The sequence below is a fragment of the Kockiozyma suomiensis genome (genome assembly GCF_038497685.1).
Source record: "Kockiozyma suomiensis strain NRRL Y-17356 unplaced genomic scaffold V2V93scaffold_8, whole genome shotgun sequence".
Taxonomy (NCBI): Eukaryota; Fungi; Ascomycota; class Lipomycetes; order Lipomycetales; family Lipomycetaceae; genus Kockiozyma; species Kockiozyma suomiensis.
This window is the reverse complement of record NW_027117671.1, coordinates 446,759-462,428: the sequence shown is the minus strand read 5'-3', so window position 1 is coordinate 462,428 and position 15,670 is coordinate 446,759. Positions and strand designations below refer to the sequence as shown.

The 15,670-nt window shown below is 47.2% G+C and overlaps 8 protein-coding genes across 8 annotated transcripts; 3 read left to right on the top strand and 5 right to left on the bottom strand.

Annotated features, from left to right (window-relative positions):
- Nucleotides 1–125: 125 nt before the first annotated feature.
- Nucleotides 126–2,565, top strand: V2V93DRAFT_347134 (uncharacterized protein; the record flags this gene model as incomplete). Its single annotated transcript, XM_066907904.1, has 4 exons — nucleotides 126–351; nucleotides 438–590; nucleotides 667–2,291; nucleotides 2,376–2,565. The coding sequence occupies exons 1-4, from the start codon at nucleotides 307–309 to the stop codon at nucleotides 2,563–2,565; spliced, it is 2,013 nt and encodes a 670-aa protein (XP_066765354.1). The 5' UTR covers nucleotides 126–306.
- A 171-nt stretch (nucleotides 2,566–2,736) lies between these two features.
- V2V93DRAFT_370898 (HAD-like domain-containing protein) lies at nucleotides 2,737–3,810 on the bottom strand. The gene has a single exon (XM_066910383.1). It carries the CDS (start codon nucleotides 3,735–3,737, stop codon nucleotides 2,799–2,801), a length of 939 nt encoding a protein of 312 aa, XP_066765353.1. The 5' UTR covers nucleotides 3,738–3,810; the 3' UTR covers nucleotides 2,737–2,798.
- A 221-nt stretch (nucleotides 3,811–4,031) lies between these two features.
- V2V93DRAFT_391540 (fungal-specific transcription factor domain-containing protein) lies at nucleotides 4,032–5,318 on the bottom strand (the record flags this gene model as incomplete). The annotated part of the gene is made up of 2 exons (XM_066912444.1): nucleotides 4,032–4,342; nucleotides 4,418–5,318. The coding sequence occupies 2 exons, from the start codon at nucleotides 5,316–5,318 to the stop codon at nucleotides 4,032–4,034; spliced, it is 1,212 nt and encodes a 403-aa protein (XP_066765352.1).
- A 1,294-nt stretch (nucleotides 5,319–6,612) lies between these two features.
- On the top strand, nucleotides 6,613–8,698 carry V2V93DRAFT_370893 (Alpha/Beta hydrolase protein). Its single transcript, XM_066910382.1, has one exon. It carries the CDS (start codon nucleotides 7,090–7,092, stop codon nucleotides 8,212–8,214), a length of 1,125 nt encoding a protein of 374 aa, XP_066765351.1. The 5' UTR covers nucleotides 6,613–7,089; the 3' UTR covers nucleotides 8,215–8,698.
- On the bottom strand, nucleotides 8,216–9,735 carry V2V93DRAFT_370892 (uncharacterized protein). The gene is made up of 3 exons (XM_066910381.1): nucleotides 9,257–9,735; nucleotides 8,731–9,187; nucleotides 8,216–8,674 (listed from the first exon to the last, which is right to left on the bottom strand). The coding sequence occupies exons 1-3, from the start codon at nucleotides 9,647–9,649 to the stop codon at nucleotides 8,274–8,276; spliced, it is 1,251 nt and encodes a 416-aa protein (XP_066765350.1). The 5' UTR covers nucleotides 9,650–9,735; the 3' UTR covers nucleotides 8,216–8,273.
- Nucleotides 9,736–10,048: 313 nt separating this feature from the next.
- Nucleotides 10,049–11,678, bottom strand: V2V93DRAFT_370890 (uncharacterized protein). The gene has a single exon (XM_066910380.1). The coding sequence runs from the start codon at nucleotides 11,502–11,504 to the stop codon at nucleotides 10,146–10,148; it is 1,359 nt and encodes a 452-aa protein (XP_066765349.1). The 5' UTR covers nucleotides 11,505–11,678; the 3' UTR covers nucleotides 10,049–10,145.
- A 110-nt stretch (nucleotides 11,679–11,788) lies between these two features.
- V2V93DRAFT_370888 (N-glycosylation protein-domain-containing protein) lies at nucleotides 11,789–13,704 on the bottom strand. The gene is made up of 5 exons (XM_066910379.1): nucleotides 13,115–13,704; nucleotides 12,730–13,060; nucleotides 12,534–12,653; nucleotides 12,416–12,471; nucleotides 11,789–12,353 (listed from the first exon to the last, which is right to left on the bottom strand). The coding sequence occupies exons 1-5, from the start codon at nucleotides 13,477–13,479 to the stop codon at nucleotides 12,032–12,034; spliced, it is 1,194 nt and encodes a 397-aa protein (XP_066765348.1). The 5' UTR covers nucleotides 13,480–13,704; the 3' UTR covers nucleotides 11,789–12,031.
- Nucleotides 13,705–13,767: 63 nt separating this feature from the next.
- V2V93DRAFT_370882 (uncharacterized protein) lies at nucleotides 13,768–15,551 on the top strand. Its single transcript, XM_066910378.1, has 2 exons — nucleotides 13,768–14,135; nucleotides 14,687–15,551. The coding sequence occupies exons 1-2, from the start codon at nucleotides 14,074–14,076 to the stop codon at nucleotides 15,471–15,473; spliced, it is 849 nt and encodes a 282-aa protein (XP_066765347.1). The 5' UTR covers nucleotides 13,768–14,073; the 3' UTR covers nucleotides 15,474–15,551.
- Nucleotides 15,552–15,670: the final 119 nt, after the last annotated feature.

Below are 15,670 nucleotides of genomic sequence, written 5' to 3'. Positions count from 1 at the left end.
CAGTAACAAGTCCCTTCAGTTTGAACAATTAATCCTTTTGTCAAGTCTCTTCATATCGTTATATCCTTCAAATCACATCAAACGAGACAGGCGAGGCAGAAGGGACTATAAGCCGCATTAATCACGTGATCACACTGACAGATGGGGCGGTGGAGGCGGTGCGACTGAGCCTGCTGATACGGGCTCGACCGCGTCGCCGCCCAGAGCCATTTCCCCACACAAGCAGCCCACTGTCTGCGAGCTGACTCTTGCCAGTTTCTGTACCGTCTAGGGCACGTTAATCTGTGTCTTTGTGTCTAGTTGTCGATGTCGTTCTTCAAATGGCGCAATGGCAGCGCAAGCGGCGCTTCGGTATGTCTTCTCCGACTCCGCTTTTGCTTGTATCTCTCCCGCTTGTTCCTGGCATCAGCTAACATAACTCCTTATTATACTTTCAGCAGACCTCGAGCACCGCATCATTTTCTCCGCAAAAACAGGCCTACTCGAGTCTACCATCTGGAGCTGCGATCAATCTGAACGATCATTCTGCCTCGATCGCAGAGTTGCCTGACCAGAATGACGGCAGCGACAAGTTTTTTGGCATGGAAAACGTTAGTCCTTCTCTCTTTTATTCTTGCTATCTTTTATTACCTGCCTACTCTTTGTCTGACTATTGCAATTTTATAGTTCGGCTACACCTGTTACTGCAACTCAGTCCTGCAATGCCTTTTTTACTGTCGGCCATTCCGTGAGGCAATCATCAATTACCCCCCCTCAAGAGCTCCCCACAAGCGCCGCACATCGGTCAAAGGCAACTCTACTCATCCTTTCCTGCTTCTTCTCAAAGCTCAAGCTGAGAAAGAGGCTCAAGAGCGCGAGCAGGCCAGGCTTGAGGAAAAGACAAAAAAGGGCTCTAAAGCGAAGCGAAACAACTCTGTCATCTCCGCTCTCTCGTCTTCCTCTTCCAACGGTGCCACCACAACTTCACCTACAGCATCTTCTTCTCCCATAGCAGGCAGAGAAAACAGCGGGTCCTCGACTGGTTCGGGCTTGCCGCAGCCGCTCAACTCAAACTCGCTCCCACTGCGTGGGGATGACTCTGCTACTCCTGAACAGAAGAAAAAAGCAGCGCTGACTAATGGACCCATTATTAACATGGACCATAGCATGAATGAGACTTACGGTATGCAGGAGTCTCTTTTCACCACATTGAAAGACGTTTTCGAGGCCATGGTTGAGAACCGTTCGCGTACTGGCATCGTGTCTCCGGCGAAGTTGATTGAGGTGCTTAAGCGTCAGAACGAGATGTTTCGGTCATCGATGCACCAGGATGCGCACGAATTTTTTAATTTCTTGCTAAATGAAGTCGTCGATAATATTGAGCAGCATGAGCTCAAACTACAGTCGCAGAATAGCTCCAATGTGCCTAATACTCGATGGGTGCATGAGCTTTTTGAAGGTTTGCTCACTTCAGAGACAAAATGTCTGACCTGCGAGAACGTATCACGGCGAGACGAAGCATTTCTTGATCTTTCTATTGATCTCGAGCAGCACTCATCAGTGACCTCATGCCTGCGGCAGTTCTCTGCCTCAGAAATGCTTTGTGAGTCTAATAAATTTCACTGTGACTGCTGCGGTGGACTACAGGAAGCTGAAAAACGAATGAAGATTAAGCGGCTACCACGTATTCTTGGTTTGCATCTCAAGCGATTCAAATTTACCGAGGATATGCAGCGCAATGTTAAACTGTTCCACAAAGTCGTTTTCCCTTACCATTTGCGCCTTTTCAATACAACCGACGATGTGCAGGATCCCGATCGGCTTTACGAGCTTTACTCTGTTGTTGTACACATTGGTGGCGGGCCATACCATGGTCATTATGTGTCGATTGTCAAAACTGAACATGCAGGTTGGGTACTCTATGATGACGAAATGGTGGAGCGAGTAGACGACGATTACGTGACCAACTTTTTTGGCGATAAGCCGGGACTCGCGTGCGCCTATATTTTATATTATCAAGAGATTTCAGAGGTCGAATACGAACGCGCTCGACGTTATGGAGCTGCTCCTGCAACGGCGGCAAGGGCAGATAGCGATTTGGCAAGGGTGATCACAAACCCGTTTGTCACAGAAGATGTTCCGGAGACAGTGAAAGCGAATGGTAGTGCTGTCTCATCGACTGTTACGCCGCCGTCAACAGTCTCGTCCTCGACGTCAGCGTCGTCTGCCAGTTCGACTAACTCTGCAGTGTTGTCGTCCCAGCAACCGCCTAGTGAGTCGCAGCGTAAACTGATTCCGCCTACACCGCCTGCGTTTGTAACTACACCGGTGAGTTTGAATGGTAATGCTAGAGTTAAAGCTACACCACCTCCGCCTCCTCCGCCTCGGAAGAACAGTACACCGCTGTCATCGACGACGGCGAATAAGAGCGATATGACGACGCCGGCGCCGTCGGTCACAAGTAATGGAGGTGAGTCGGGACAATTGAAGAGTAAAAAAGAAGGTGGTGGTGGATTGTCGAGGTTTAAGAGTACCTCGATGTCACAGAAGCAAAAGTTTTGGAAGAAGGATAAAGATAAAAAATAAAAACTCTGCTTCCAAACAAGAATGAGATGGCATGGGATACGCGATTGTTGACATTCTTGGTATAAGCAAGGTATTCTCCTGATGTTAAAGCTAGAATACAGTTGGATATGTTTTCTGCTCTTATATGTGGTTTTGGAATGTATTTGTATTTGCTTTTTTCTGTCTAAAATCGGCGGTTTTTTTTGCGTTTTGTTTGTACGACTTTGTATTTTGATATTGCAATATTATACATACTATATGCTAGATCCATTGTCGAGTAGTACTTCGACACCAGAGCTCCATATCCCGACTAAATTTCGTAAATCTGCGACTTCAATGACGCGTCCGCTGTCTTTCAATTTAACGGGACTTGTAGAATCTCGATTAATATATATCGCTCCCCATCCATATAGTGATGCATGTGTAGTAATGGGAAAGATATCCTTATCGTAATCATCACCGACGTGCCAATACCGCACATTTCGTGCAGCAACAACTAGTGCGTCATCTTCAGTCACATTCTCATTATGAGTTGGAGGAGTGAAGTTCTTGTCGAGTATTTGAACTAGGGCAGCTTCAAAGATACGAGGATCTGGTTTATCCACGCCGATTTCACATGAGAGTACCACGTCTCGAAAACGCTTTATCCAGCTGTGCCCATTGACGCCTCGTCTGTCTCCTTCTGCTGCATATTGTTTTCCGTCATCTAAAGCCAACACGCCTAATGCGCGTAAAACTGTACGCGATCGCGTATCAGAATTTGAGATGATGCCAACTGTAGTGCCTTCCTTACTAGCGTCCTTCAGATCGTCGAGAAATGGCAGGATGTCAGGAAACATCTCGTATGCGTCGCCGGAATTGAAATGCGCATACACAGCCTTTATAAATGCATCTTCCACCAGCTCCTCCGGAGCACTCAAAAATGCGGCAAATGTATCGCGTATAACGGCATACCACCATTCAGTTTCTCCACCTAAATAATTAGGGTGTGTACGCACGCGGTCTTTGTACGCAGATTTGAATGTCTGCGAGATTTGCGCTGGCGTCGGTGGGGTGATAATGGCTGGATGGTGTTGTGCGTAGAGAGCGGCGTATTGCTCTGCAACTGATGGACGCGGAGTGTATATAGTTCCGTAAGCATCGAGCGTTAGCAAACGAGGTGGTGGCAGTTTGACGAGTCTAATTCGCGACATTTGATATTCTTGCAGTTGCGCAAAGACCAGAGGTATGGGGCTGATAAGATCAAGTTGAAGATAGGTAAATTTGACTTGACTCGTGGGTCTGCTTTCTCTATTAATTACACGTGCATACATTCTTCATTTATACAAGTACATCTCTTTCTCCAAAAGAATATTCCAAGCGCCGTTATAACAAATAAAACTATAACAAATAAATAAAAAAATAGCGATTCATAAATAATATAATAAGATTCAAATACGTGAATCAATCCATGTGTATGCAAAAATAAAGACAAAAAGTACTGTAGCTCATCCTAAGAGCACCTCCCATCCCCATTCACGCATAACAGTACTCCAATGCGTTAATCCAACCTTGATCTTCCACTGGTCCTTCAAGCGGTCCTTACGACGCCATACTTCCTCAATGACGTCAAACGCACGATCAACATTTCCCATCTGCAGCAAACGTGAGAGATCAGCCCAGCGCTTCCGTGCGATAGCACGCATCTGAGGAGAGTCAACTTCGCACGCGACCGAAAGTAAGGGAAAAATATGCACCACGCAAGTACGCGATGTTGTTGGTACGGAGGCGAGCATCTCGAGCAGTTTGGCGGTGATAACTTTGGTAGGGGTTTCGGATTGCACACCCAGTTCGACCTTGATAACGGAAGAGGAGGCTGTGTCGTCATCAGTACTTGGTCGACGGGGAGGGTAGTACTCTGCTAGAGATGGTACACATTGATATAGGTAGAGTAGCGTCGCGTACTTATATGCCTGAGCGGTAGCAATACATGACGAGCTGTCGTAAGCTGGGTCATCACATTCAATAAAAGAAGCCTTTATAGATGGTTGCCATTCCTCGAGCTCGTCCTTAAGCACCATCGCGCCGGCAAGGTATATATCGTCACGACCCGAGAGACGTACGTGCCGCACAAGAGAAGCTACTTTACCCATTATAGGGAAAAGAGTGCGAGCAGCGCCCATGAGCGGGTCAACGGTATCGACTCCATCAGAAGCAAATATATCGGTTTCGTCATGCGATACCGGACCACCGGTCTCATCATCATCATCCGAAGTCAGTTTCGCAATCACGGCAATGTACATCCATGCATTATACAAACTCCTGAAGCGACTCAGACGATCGAGTTCCATTTGGGACTGTTGCGCAGCGACCGGCAGACCGCGTCTACTGCTGACAAATTGCTTAATGAGAATTTTTGCACCGCGCAGATGCGCTATTCCCGTCGAAATATGACGATCCCATGCCTCGGCAAAAGCAAGGGTAATAGTCGTAGCAAGCGCAACATCAGTTGGCATGTTGTTGTTCAAACCGTTGACAAGTTCAGAGATGGCGAGACGCATGTGATCGACACCTTCGATACGATATGCAGGGTGAGTTGCCGCAGCGTGGAAAGAAGACATCGCTGCAAGGCCGTGGTAGAGGGCCATATGTGAGTGAGCAAGTGGCCAAAAAAGGGTGCGCCAAGGGTTATCTGATGGGGTATCTTTCATCGACATGACGCTCGCAGTGGCTGTATGAAAAAAGAGGGCTGTGCGCGCCGTAGGATCAAGTGATGGCATTGTTGGGATGAGCATTACATCTGACGAGCTCACGGGACCAGTAGGATCGATGCGATAGGCTACTACTCTGTCTTCACTGTCATTGTCATCGTTGGGAGAGGACAAGATAAGATTTGGCGTCAAAAGTGAGAGCGGGTGGCTGCCTAGCGAAGCCATCGATTCAGAAAGATGATCAAGTTTCTGGTTGAGCGCAGGGGTGTATGTTGATTGAAGATACTCGATTGGGTCAGGCGATGGAAGGGCGGCGAGAATGGACTTCGGAGAGGCAGGGGTGGCCGAGAAGAGTATGTCATGAGACTGCATGGCGAAACTGAGCATCGCTGGACTAGATGCCATATCTGGTGGAGAGAATCGCATATTCGAAAACTGCTGCTGACTTTGTTGCTGATTCAAAGCCGGCAAAGAGGTAGTGCTCGAGTCGACAGAGTTGGATGCAGGCATCTGCAATAATATGTCCGATACTTGGGGATCACTTTGAGTGCCGACGAAGAACGCAGACGAGGCGGTAGTAGTTAGGTCATGATTATCGATCGCAGTGGAATTTGAAGGAATCGTGGAGCTTTGAGAGGTTGCATAGATAGTGGAAGCGTCTGCATCAGAAGGCTCATCGCCTTTTCGTCGTTTGTAGATGGAAGACTCTTCGAAGAGACGCCACTTGAAATCGCGTTTGTAACCACCACATGCCACGTTGCGTTTGCGACCTAATAAAGAAGATAAGTCATGTGAAATTAAATATCCCGAAAGGCATTGCAAGCCTCTGCAAGACCAGGAAGAGAGTAGCTAGAGTGATCGGAGATGAACATACATTGCAGACAGGCCGGTTTAGTTTCGTCGCATTTAAGTCGCTTTGCTTTGCAGGTTGAGCATCCTAAAACAAAATGAGAGTCAGAAAAGACTAAAAGAAGAAAGTGGAGGACAAAGGAGGGTACCGTTACGGCTCTTTGACTGCTTTGCCTTTGGTGGGCCGTCTAAGAGCGATTTTTTGGCGGCAGTCATCGGAAGCCAGGACGATGCTGGAGGAGAGGAGTTCAGAGGAGTACGTGCGCGTCAGTGTCAACGGGCGAGAGAACTGTGTATGTAGATATAAGTAAACCCGGATAACGAACGAAAAGAAAGAAAGCAAATAAGAGCGAATGAGAGCGAAGACAACTAATGAGTGGAATAACGATGCTCCGCGCGGCGAGGATAGGAGGCAGGACCTTCGTTGTTTTGGCTCCGAAAGAACCCGGCCTACGCCACGGAACGCACAGGCAGCGCCTCCGCCGTCTAGTCACTGACTGAGGTTTAATAGAAATAGTAAGGAGCGTATAAAGTACTCAAGCTTTATGAGCTCTGTACCTTTTGCTTTCGTTTATCGCAGCGGTGGTGGAGCGACATGCAAAAATCGCCTTACCTCGACGATGATAAGATAAGGGCGTCGGCCACGATTTCCCTATCTGGCCGAGCTTACTCCTTGCAGTAATATTTTCTTCAGGCTGCCATTTCTACTGCGGATACTCCTCGAACCATTTCTTTTCAGCTACCTGCCCGATTATAGACTTGACCCATCAACCTCATCTCTTATGTATGTGCCTTGTCTGCGCTTTCGCAGCTAGACCATTCCTGCTTTCGCGCGCTGCTGCGCACGTGCTATCTGTGCCAGCCTCAGCCACCAGCCACTATCAACGAGTCATGGGCCGCCAACTCCCGTGACATCGTCTTCTCGTCTTTGTCTTCTCTTCTCGTCCTCTCTTAACCTTTCCTCCTCTCTTTCCATTGCTCCCATAATCTGCATTCATTCTTGGCAATGTCTATCCCGAAGGAGAAAGTTCTGCTCGCCGTTGCCGCTGCTGCCACCGGCGTCGCTGTCGTCGGCGCCCTGCTCTCGGTCACTGGCACTATCTCCCTTCCGTTGCCTGCCCCAGTCAAGTATCTCAAGTTCAAAAAGAACTCTCCGCGGTCAAATCCGCCCGCTTCCTCGTACCCCGACTACGCAAATTCAGAGCACACCTTTGTCTCGCCTTCGTCTGGTCGCACAATCTCGTACGCAGAGTACGGTTCGGCCGATTCAGAGAATATCGTCGTCTACGAGCATGGAAACCCGGGATCCCGTGTGCTCCCAATTGGCGCCTCGCTCAAGGGTAAGGATATCCGCGTGCTCACCATGGACCGCCCCGGTCTTGGATTTACCTCTCTTCCGGTTCTTAACAAGACCATAATTGAGACGGCCGTCTCCGACGTCGGCGAATTACTCGAGTATCTAGGCCTTGACAACAAAAAAATCATTCTCTGCGGCTTCTCGGCCGGAGGTCCTCATGTCCTCGCTATCCTCAAAACTTTTCCCGAAAAGATTCGTGCTGTATACTGTCTTGGCCCGGCCTCTTACTTTGACGACGAAGCCACCTGGAGCCAGCTCACACCCGGTGCCGCCTCTACCAACAAGCTTGCTCTCAGACACCCCAATTACTATTTCTACAAGCTCGTTTCGAATGCGGATGCCATCACCGATTGCTCAAACGTTATTGAAAATATGAAGGGTATGTCGCCTCCAGGAGACAAGGAATTTCTTGCCACACACCCCGTCGAAGCTCTTGGCTGGCAGTACGTTAACTACGAGGCCTTCCGCCAAGGCATCTGGGGCTACGCACTCTCCTGCGTCGAAATCTTTGGCGCTACTCTTGCTACAAAGCCTTGGCCCGTTCTTGGAGATCTGTCCACCATCGAGGGAATCAAGGGTATCAAAGTCACAATCATTCACCGCGAGTCTGACTTGCTTGTTGCTCTTTCTGGTTCTCGACAGCTAGTCGAAATGCTAAAGGCTGCTGGTGCTGATGCTACCCTCATCGTTCCTGAAGGACCCGAAGGTGGACATTTCCAGGCTCTAAACTACGGCTTCGATTACATTCTCGAGCAAGAGTGCAAGTCCGCTTGAGTGGTATTTATATATAATAAATTCTATCTCATAACCTATTTCATCGTACATTCTTCATGCTATTCGATTATAGTATTGCTTGCCGCCAAATCAAGAAACTCCTCTAAATACCGATGACCTCCCAACTTATTCATAACATAATCCTGCAATGGACGATTAAGATTATTCGAGCTCGCACATAAATATTCAAACACGCTTCTCATATTCTCCCACTGAGGATGCGCAGTCTGGTGGTGATATCCCCCGCTAGTACCATTTATTTGTGCCATAGCCGAGGTATCGTGCTCCTCGATTTCTCTGATGTCTTCCGTCGTTCGCAATGATATTGGCTTATTTTTGAACGGCCGCCGTTCGGCAGAGATATGAATACAGCTGTGTTTGATATGCATCTGTAGTCTGTGCGTAGCAAAGTTTGCTCTCATTGACAAGCTGCCGTTGCAATCGAATAGTTCTCGTCGGTCTGTAGATAGGTCTTTAGTCTCACTTTCCGAATAGACAATTCGAAGAGATACATACGCGTGCGCTTTGTAGGAACTTCTAGATGTGGCATATTTGCTTTCTCTCTCGACCGCGAGCATATGTAGTATACTTTCACAGTTTTCTTTGCCACATTACGCTTCATATTGCGTCGGATGAATAGATATCCTGTACTCTCGTATACGGCATCAATAAGTGCTGCAAATAATTCCTTAGGCTCCTCTACTGTCGCGAAGCATTTCTCAAGTTGGGTATCAAGTAATCCCAAAGATGGAAGACTAAAATTTGGACCTAGTAGAAACTCTGTATTTGTTTCATGCTTGTATGTTGGACTCGGAGAGGTTGATGAGGGAGTTGGTGTTGATGTAGGTGTAGTGTTGGAGTACCGGATTAGATCTTTGCGCAGGTCGCGAGTGAACATATAGTAGTTCTCATATGCAGGAGGATCTGGTTCTAATGCTTGTGCCTCGACAGCTCTAAGCAAATCATGCTTCCTCTAGATTCATCTCCGTTAGCAAGATCATCTCTTTAAAAAAGGAGCTGGCAGCAGATCATAAGTAATTACCTTCTCTTTCTTTAGTTGAGAACTCAATTCCCTGCATCGTGCACACCTCTTCAAAAGTCTCCCCATGCTCATAAACTCCTCCACCGATTTCATATGTCGACAACGATTGCACACCAGACTTCGTGGCAACTCATTGCTGCTGCTACCGGTACTGCTACTGCTATGACTCCTACTTCTGGTCTCATTCTCGTCAAGTATGGAAGGAACCTGATCTTCAATCGTGCTTATCTGTTGTCCAATCGCAAACCCATTCAATCCATCTACACTTGTATTCGCCGTAGATGTAGTTGATGATATCGAAGCCGATGACGACGCGGACGGCTCTGCTGAGGAGACGACAGCCTGTGGAGCAATGGTCACAAATTCAGATATATTAAATGACATTGCTTTCATTCCCTTTTTTATGTTTTTGTGTTGTTGCCTGTATCTCTCTCGTATTTGCCTTCTTTTATTGTCCCGTCTGTGGTTGCTCCACCGTGATCTAAGTCTATTCTACGATAGTTTTTAACTTTCATCTGCATTAGTCCAGGTTTACTTACACTAATAAAGTTACTGCAAATCAATATTTGCAACTCATATACTTATTAAATACCTACATTACTTTGATCTACATAAAAAATAGTGAATATCAGTATTATACATCCCATCGTCCCTTAAAATACTCAATAGTAATAATATACACGTGAATAACGATGCAAGGCCTCGTAATGCACACGAAACAATCCTTAATCAAACAAACCCATCGCGCATATACATGATTCCAAAACAATACAAAATTCAAACTAATATGCACCGGAACCTAATGCAATTGAAAAACCAAAAAGCATCAAAAAAAAACATCCCCCCCCCCCCCAAGGAAACCAACCAAAAAAAAAGTAAATGAAAAATATTACACATCGACATCGACGTATCGTCGACATCTCATGCACCATACTTCTCTATAGACCCTAGGTCCATCAATTCCGGCACTGGAAATATCTTCCTCGCTACGCAATATGGGGATATCCGCATCGCCATGCGACCTCGTTGCACTGCGTAGACAATCCTCATGGAACCCGTGGCCGCAAGTAAGTCTAATGTACGGACCTGATTCCTCGCAGAGACCCAGTGATGCCGATCCACATTCGAGATCGGGACGTGAAAGAACAGATTCGAGTGTAGGAGGTAAACTAGAAAGAGTCGCAGAAGAGGAGGATACAGATGAACTCGAGGACGAGGACACATTAGTCAAGCTCGTCGAACTACCTGGTGCCGAGCGACGATGGTATGGATGGTTCCTGTTGCGAGCCGAGAGAGTGAAGCTCAGTGAACGCGAAATAGCAGGCCCTTGCGCTTGACTAGGGGTAGCGACAGGAGTGTCGGGTGCTGAAGCCGGAACAGCAGCAGCAGGCTCAGCAGGAGTCGTTGCCGATTCGTGACCTTGAGCATCTGGAGTAGCAGTAGAGCGAGCGCGTGCTCCAGCAATGATGTTGAAAAGTGGACCAATGAAGAGAGGGAATCCATTCTGGAGAAACGTAGACGTCCGAAATTGTCGCGGTTCCTGTGTCTCGGCTTCAATTGCCGTGCGGCACAGTGGACAAGTAGTCGACGACGCCAACCATTCTTTCAGACAGTTTCTGCCAAATATATGACCGCAAGGCATCTGTAATGGAACATGCTCCGAGTCGTCTGTAGCTTTCTTCTCGTCTTCTGTGTCGAAAATATTATGGGCAGCATCAGCCACCGTCGGCTTCTCAGACTCGGCTTGTGTAGCTACATCAGAAGAGTGGTCATGTACTGCATCTTTATTGAGAGTTTCAACATGGCTTTTCGCATCATAGTATGGCTCGAAGCAGATTGAACATGTACGGTCAGCCTCGGAAATCGAGGACAAGTCGACATCCTCCAATGCTGCGACAGCAGACTTTGAAGCATGAGGCTTAGGCGGTTCCTCAAAGAACTCGAATGGCATGTTCTGATTATTGGTGCCATTACCAGCAGCTGGCATGCCTCCAGGCATGGTATAGAAGAAGAACCCTTGAAACGGAGCAGCTTGTCGCGGAGTGTCAGGCTGCTGCTGTTGCTGCTGCTGCTCGTCTTGCTGTCCGGTTTCGTCTCCAGCTGGTTGGAAACCTGCGTTCGGCGGCGAAAATGTGAAGTGATAATTCACAAAAAAGACATTGGGCGGGAACCCTGGTTGTGGCGACGGCGATTGACGGTGCTCGCCCGGAGGAGCGGTGTTACTGTTGTTGCTGTGGCTGTTATCCATAGCTGATAAATGATATTCGTAATCAGTTAAGTTATCGGCAGAATGCCGTACTGATATCTATCAATTGAGATAAGAGATAGAATGTAAATAAGCAAGTCTAAATACAAGACTTTGCCTCTATGAAATATTTCGAACAGTGCTAACTGCAAAGAGCGCAGAGATAGTGGAAATACAAGAAACAAGCTGGCGGCGGGAGTTTATTTAAATGAAGTTCCTTAGAAGCTCACGCGTTTGGGCCTGATGACCTCATCACGTGCAAAGCCTCTTGTGGCGCAAACCACAGCCACGCTACCAGAACATTCTACGCACTTATGCTCGTATTGACTCAACATCCAATCACGTGCCATATGTCATTTGTAATCACTTGCAAATGCGAGCGATAATAGTGGTTGGAAACAGTTTTTTTAGCAGATGACTCCTTTTATGCAAAACCTAAATAAATACAATGAAAACTGCGTGTAGATAGAATGTGAATAGATGTCAAACAAAGCCGAGAAAGGAAGATAGTAGCTAAATAAGACATGCGACTACTGTTGCCGCACAACAACCAGACTCCGAATTAGCCCGATCATTGTGATAAAACTCGCGAATCCGACTGGAACTACCGCGAAAACAGCAATATGATATAAATCCACACGTCGCGCACGCGGCTCAATCGCGATATTACTCGTGACGAAGTTTTGAATTGCGTAAGCTGCGGTCAAGATACAGGCAATTAAGATCCATGTCGCGAGAAGGCTTGCCGGATCGCAGGCGCATGTGTCGAGTATGATTTTTGTGATGGCTGCCATTAGTGCGTTAATTGATAGTAGCCGGACAATAGTCGCGGGTGATGAGTACATGACTAGCCTGTCGAAGTGTAAAATTGCGTTAGAAATCATAAATGTATATAGAGTCATCGAGAACTGTACCATCTCAGCATAAGACCATCGATAAATGCAAAGGAAAGGTACGCGGATACTCCTCCCTATTGACAAGTTAGAAAAGACCTAGCTCCATTATGCATGCAAAATAAGAAAGAATAAATACCCATAGAGCGGCGAGAAAGAGTTCCAGCCCCATTGAAGAAAAGTCGGGCGAAAATCGTAGTTTCCATGTTTCGTTTAGACACACCCAAACGCCATATAAACTAGGAGGTAGAGATAATGCCTATATTCAAACGTTAAAAAAAAACTCAAAACTTTTGAGACTAAATGAGTATACAAAGAGAGGTTGATGTACGTACCTTGCAGATCATATGTGCGACATTCTGAGCAGGACTGATCAAACCTTTCAGATTTCTCTCACTCACGACTGGTCTTGGACTTGACCTACGAGATGGAACCGCACTTGCTGAGGCCGAGCCTGCAACAGGAAGATTTCCAGTACCGACGTTTGGGCCGCCGAGAGAGCTGAATGGATTTAGAGAGTTGAGAGAGTTGAGACGATCGGCGCCACTGGAAGCAGCGTCTCCTAAACTGTAATTTGGCGTACTATGCGATGATATGTTGTTTGTATTTTCGTATGATTCAGAATATCCAGGGATCGGAGGCATAGACCGCATACTATTTGCTAGTCTGAATCGAGTCAGCTCTCTTTCAAAGTTATCGCACAAAGACAATTAAACTCACTGAGATGCCATAGGTATCAGGTCAGCAAAGAAACTAGCAGAATTCTCCGAAATTAATCTACTCTGCTGTTGCTCAATCAGATTTCTGAACCGCTGCTCCTGCTCTCGTAAAAGCCTGTATTCATTAGCAGTAAGCCGTATTCGGCTACTACTGTCTTTGTCGCCATCATCGTTGTCGCGATCTTTCTCATCTTCATCGTTGTCGTTCTCAATTGCCGTAGTGTCATTATCAAGAGCAGTAGCTCGTCGGCGGCGTATGGCTGACGAGCGAGGTGCTGGAGCTTTTGATTGTACGCCTTGGACGGAGCCGTGTGTTGCCAATGAGTGCTGTTGCTGTTGCTGTTGCTGGTCCGCAGCAGAAGGCATCGCACCGACAGAGGACGAAACAGCAGCCAAATGAGAAGCTCTCACTTCTCTTGGCCTAGCCTGTAGACAGCAAAATATAGCACAAAAAGTACAAGACAGAAAATCAACCAATGCGGAGACTATTGCTTTCGTCGCGCACTCGTTTGCAATCGGGGCAGATTTTAGAGTTTTATCTGGTCATGTGACTTGAATATTTCTGGGAAATATAATGCGGAAATTTACAGTATTCCAGTTGCAACTTTAATTATATACTAGTTTTTATTTGACAGTGGTTTTTATGGATACTATGGAGTTTGTATTTGTGAAAGACAACTCACAATTCTACCTCGGATCGCGGCGGGCTACTATTAAATACCCTAAACCAATGGAATACTCAGCTCGTGACCCAAGAGATCGACTTATAAGCGTTCAGTCTGAGGGCGCCACTTTTAACTATTCTGTTCATATTTTCCCCCTATTCTACTTCCCCGCTTGTAAAACATTCAAAAATGACTCTTGTCAAGAAGCTGTTTGGAAAGCATGGCCATAACAGATCTCGCTCAGACGGAGACTACGATGACATTGACCAAGACTCAATAGCAGACTCTCTCAGCGATGAGCCTGTCTCCGGTCCCTCCGGCTCATCGTTCAATCCCTACGCTATCAACAACAATCCTTACAATTCGGTCTCTTCCGCATATGCCAGGGCTCCAGGAAGGGAACCTATTCAGTCTCAGCCAGCCTTGGTTTCGCAAGAGCAGTCGCCCTACGCTAGCCGCGGCCGTCTCTCGTCGGTATCTCCTCCCGTGACCGCGTCATCCACTGTTCCTCTCTCACCCACTCGCGTCCCTGGTCTTAACGGCGCTCCACCACTTAATCCTCCTCTTCCTCCACGTCGCAACAGGGCCCCGAGCGCTAATTCACATCGAAACCCTTATGCCAGCGAACAGAAACGGTTCTCTGATCCGATAGTGTACAACCCTGCCCTTTCGGACCAACAAGGCGCTAGTCCTTATGACAATCCTTCTGCAGCCGAATCTACTGACTGGCAACGTCAAGAGTTACTTAGGCGAAAGAAGCCGTCGGTTTCTAGCTTGCCGCAGTCACAACAACAGCGGCAGCAGCCGCCATTACAGTTTCCAGCAGCCAGTCGTGACTATGACCCATCAATCATGGAGACTGAACAAGAAAGAGAGCAGAGGCACGCTCAAGCGCATTCGACCTCCTCCACAATTCCCGAAGACCGGGTTATGTCGTCAGAGCAGATTTACGATCTGCAATCGCAAGACAATGAAGAAGCTGAAATTCAAGCCATGAAGCAGCAGATAAAGTTTACAAACAAGAAAACAGTCGACTCTGCAGATACAGCTCTACGATACGCCGAGGAAGCCGAGGCATCGGGAATGCACACTCTGCAGATGCTAGGCGAAGCAAGTGATCAGATCGGTAATTCAGAGTCTTCTGTCGCCATTGCAGCCAATAAGACGAAGCTAGCCGAGGACTACACCAACGAACTTCGAGATTTAAACCGAAATTTTCTGGCCGTGCATATTTCGAATCCGTTCAACTCGCGCAAGAAAATTGCCGAGCGGGATCTCCAGCTACGCAACGATTTTCAACAGCAACAGAAGCAGAGAGAGGAGGTGCGAGCTCGCCAGTACGGGTCGCAGCAGCATATTGCAGGAGCGATGGGTAACGCCCCAGGTGAGCGACGACGTCAGCTTACAGATTCAGAGCTCAAGTATAGGCAACAGATGCTAGAAAACAAAGTCAAATTGGCAGAGAAGTCAAAGTACATGTTTGAGCCAGATACCGAGGACTTTGACGATGAGCACAATATAGAAGAAAGGCTTGAACATATTAGCACTGCATCCTCGCGACTAAATTCAATGGCAAAGGCGATCTCTTCAGAAGTTGAGGACCAGAACTCGCGGTTAAAGAAGCTCGGAAAGAAAACTGAAGATACAGAGCTAGGAGTTTATCTGAACACTACTAGGCTTGCGCGATACGGATAGACCGTTTAGACTGCATGATGTCGTATTGAATCATCATTCCATTGTATATAATAATGAATAATAACGTTAATGACTGAAGCTAACACGGGAATACGTGACTGGCACAGACCAGTCAAGGTCACGTGAACATGCGTACATAGAGCGGCTCAACCCGGGTAACTGCTTCCCGTGTGCGGCAAAGCGCTGCGCCTCTGATT

What these genes read in the sequence shown, in the direction of transcription:
- V2V93DRAFT_370888 (XM_066910379.1), bottom strand. Translation starts at nt 13,479, where the DNA reads ATGCCTTCTGCTGCGGACCAGCAACAGCAACAGCAACAGCACTCATTG. An exon ending in TCGCACATATGATCTGCAAG is followed by an intron (nt 12,654 to 12,729) that starts GTACGTACATCA and finishes GTTTGAATATAG; the next exon opens with GCATTATCTCTACCTCCTAG. An exon ending in GATGGTCTTATGCTGAGATG is followed by an intron (nt 12,354 to 12,415) that starts GTACAGTTCTCG and finishes ACACTTCGACAG; the next exon opens with GCTAGTCATGTACTCATCAC.
- V2V93DRAFT_370893 (XM_066910382.1), top strand. Translation starts at nt 7,090, where the DNA reads ATGTCTATCCCGAAGGAGAAAGTTCTGCTCGCCGTTGCCGCTGCTGCC.
- V2V93DRAFT_370890 (XM_066910380.1), bottom strand. Translation starts at nt 11,504, where the DNA reads ATGGATAACAGCCACAGCAACAACAGTAACACCGCTCCTCCGGGCGAG.
- V2V93DRAFT_370892 (XM_066910381.1), bottom strand. Translation starts at nt 9,649, where the DNA reads ATGAAAGCAATGTCATTTAATATATCTGAATTTGTGACCATTGCTCCA. An exon ending in CTCAACTAAAGAAAGAGAAG is followed by an intron (nt 9,188 to 9,256) that starts GTAATTACTTAT and finishes AGATGAATCTAG; the next exon opens with AGGAAGCATGATTTGCTTAG. An exon ending in AGTTCCTACAAAGCGCACGC is followed by an intron (nt 8,675 to 8,730) that starts GTATGTATCTCT and finishes ACCTATCTACAG; the next exon opens with ACCGACGAGAACTATTCGAT.
- V2V93DRAFT_370882 (XM_066910378.1), top strand. Translation starts at nt 14,074, where the DNA reads ATGAGCCTGTCTCCGGTCCCTCCGGCTCATCGTTCAATCCCTACGCTA. An exon ending in ACGCTATCAACAACAATCCT is followed by an intron (nt 14,136 to 14,686) that starts TACAATTCGGTC and finishes TTCGACCTCCTC; the next exon opens with CACAATTCCCGAAGACCGGG.
- V2V93DRAFT_370898 (XM_066910383.1), bottom strand. Translation starts at nt 3,737, where the DNA reads ATGTCGCGAATTAGACTCGTCAAACTGCCACCACCTCGTTTGCTAACG.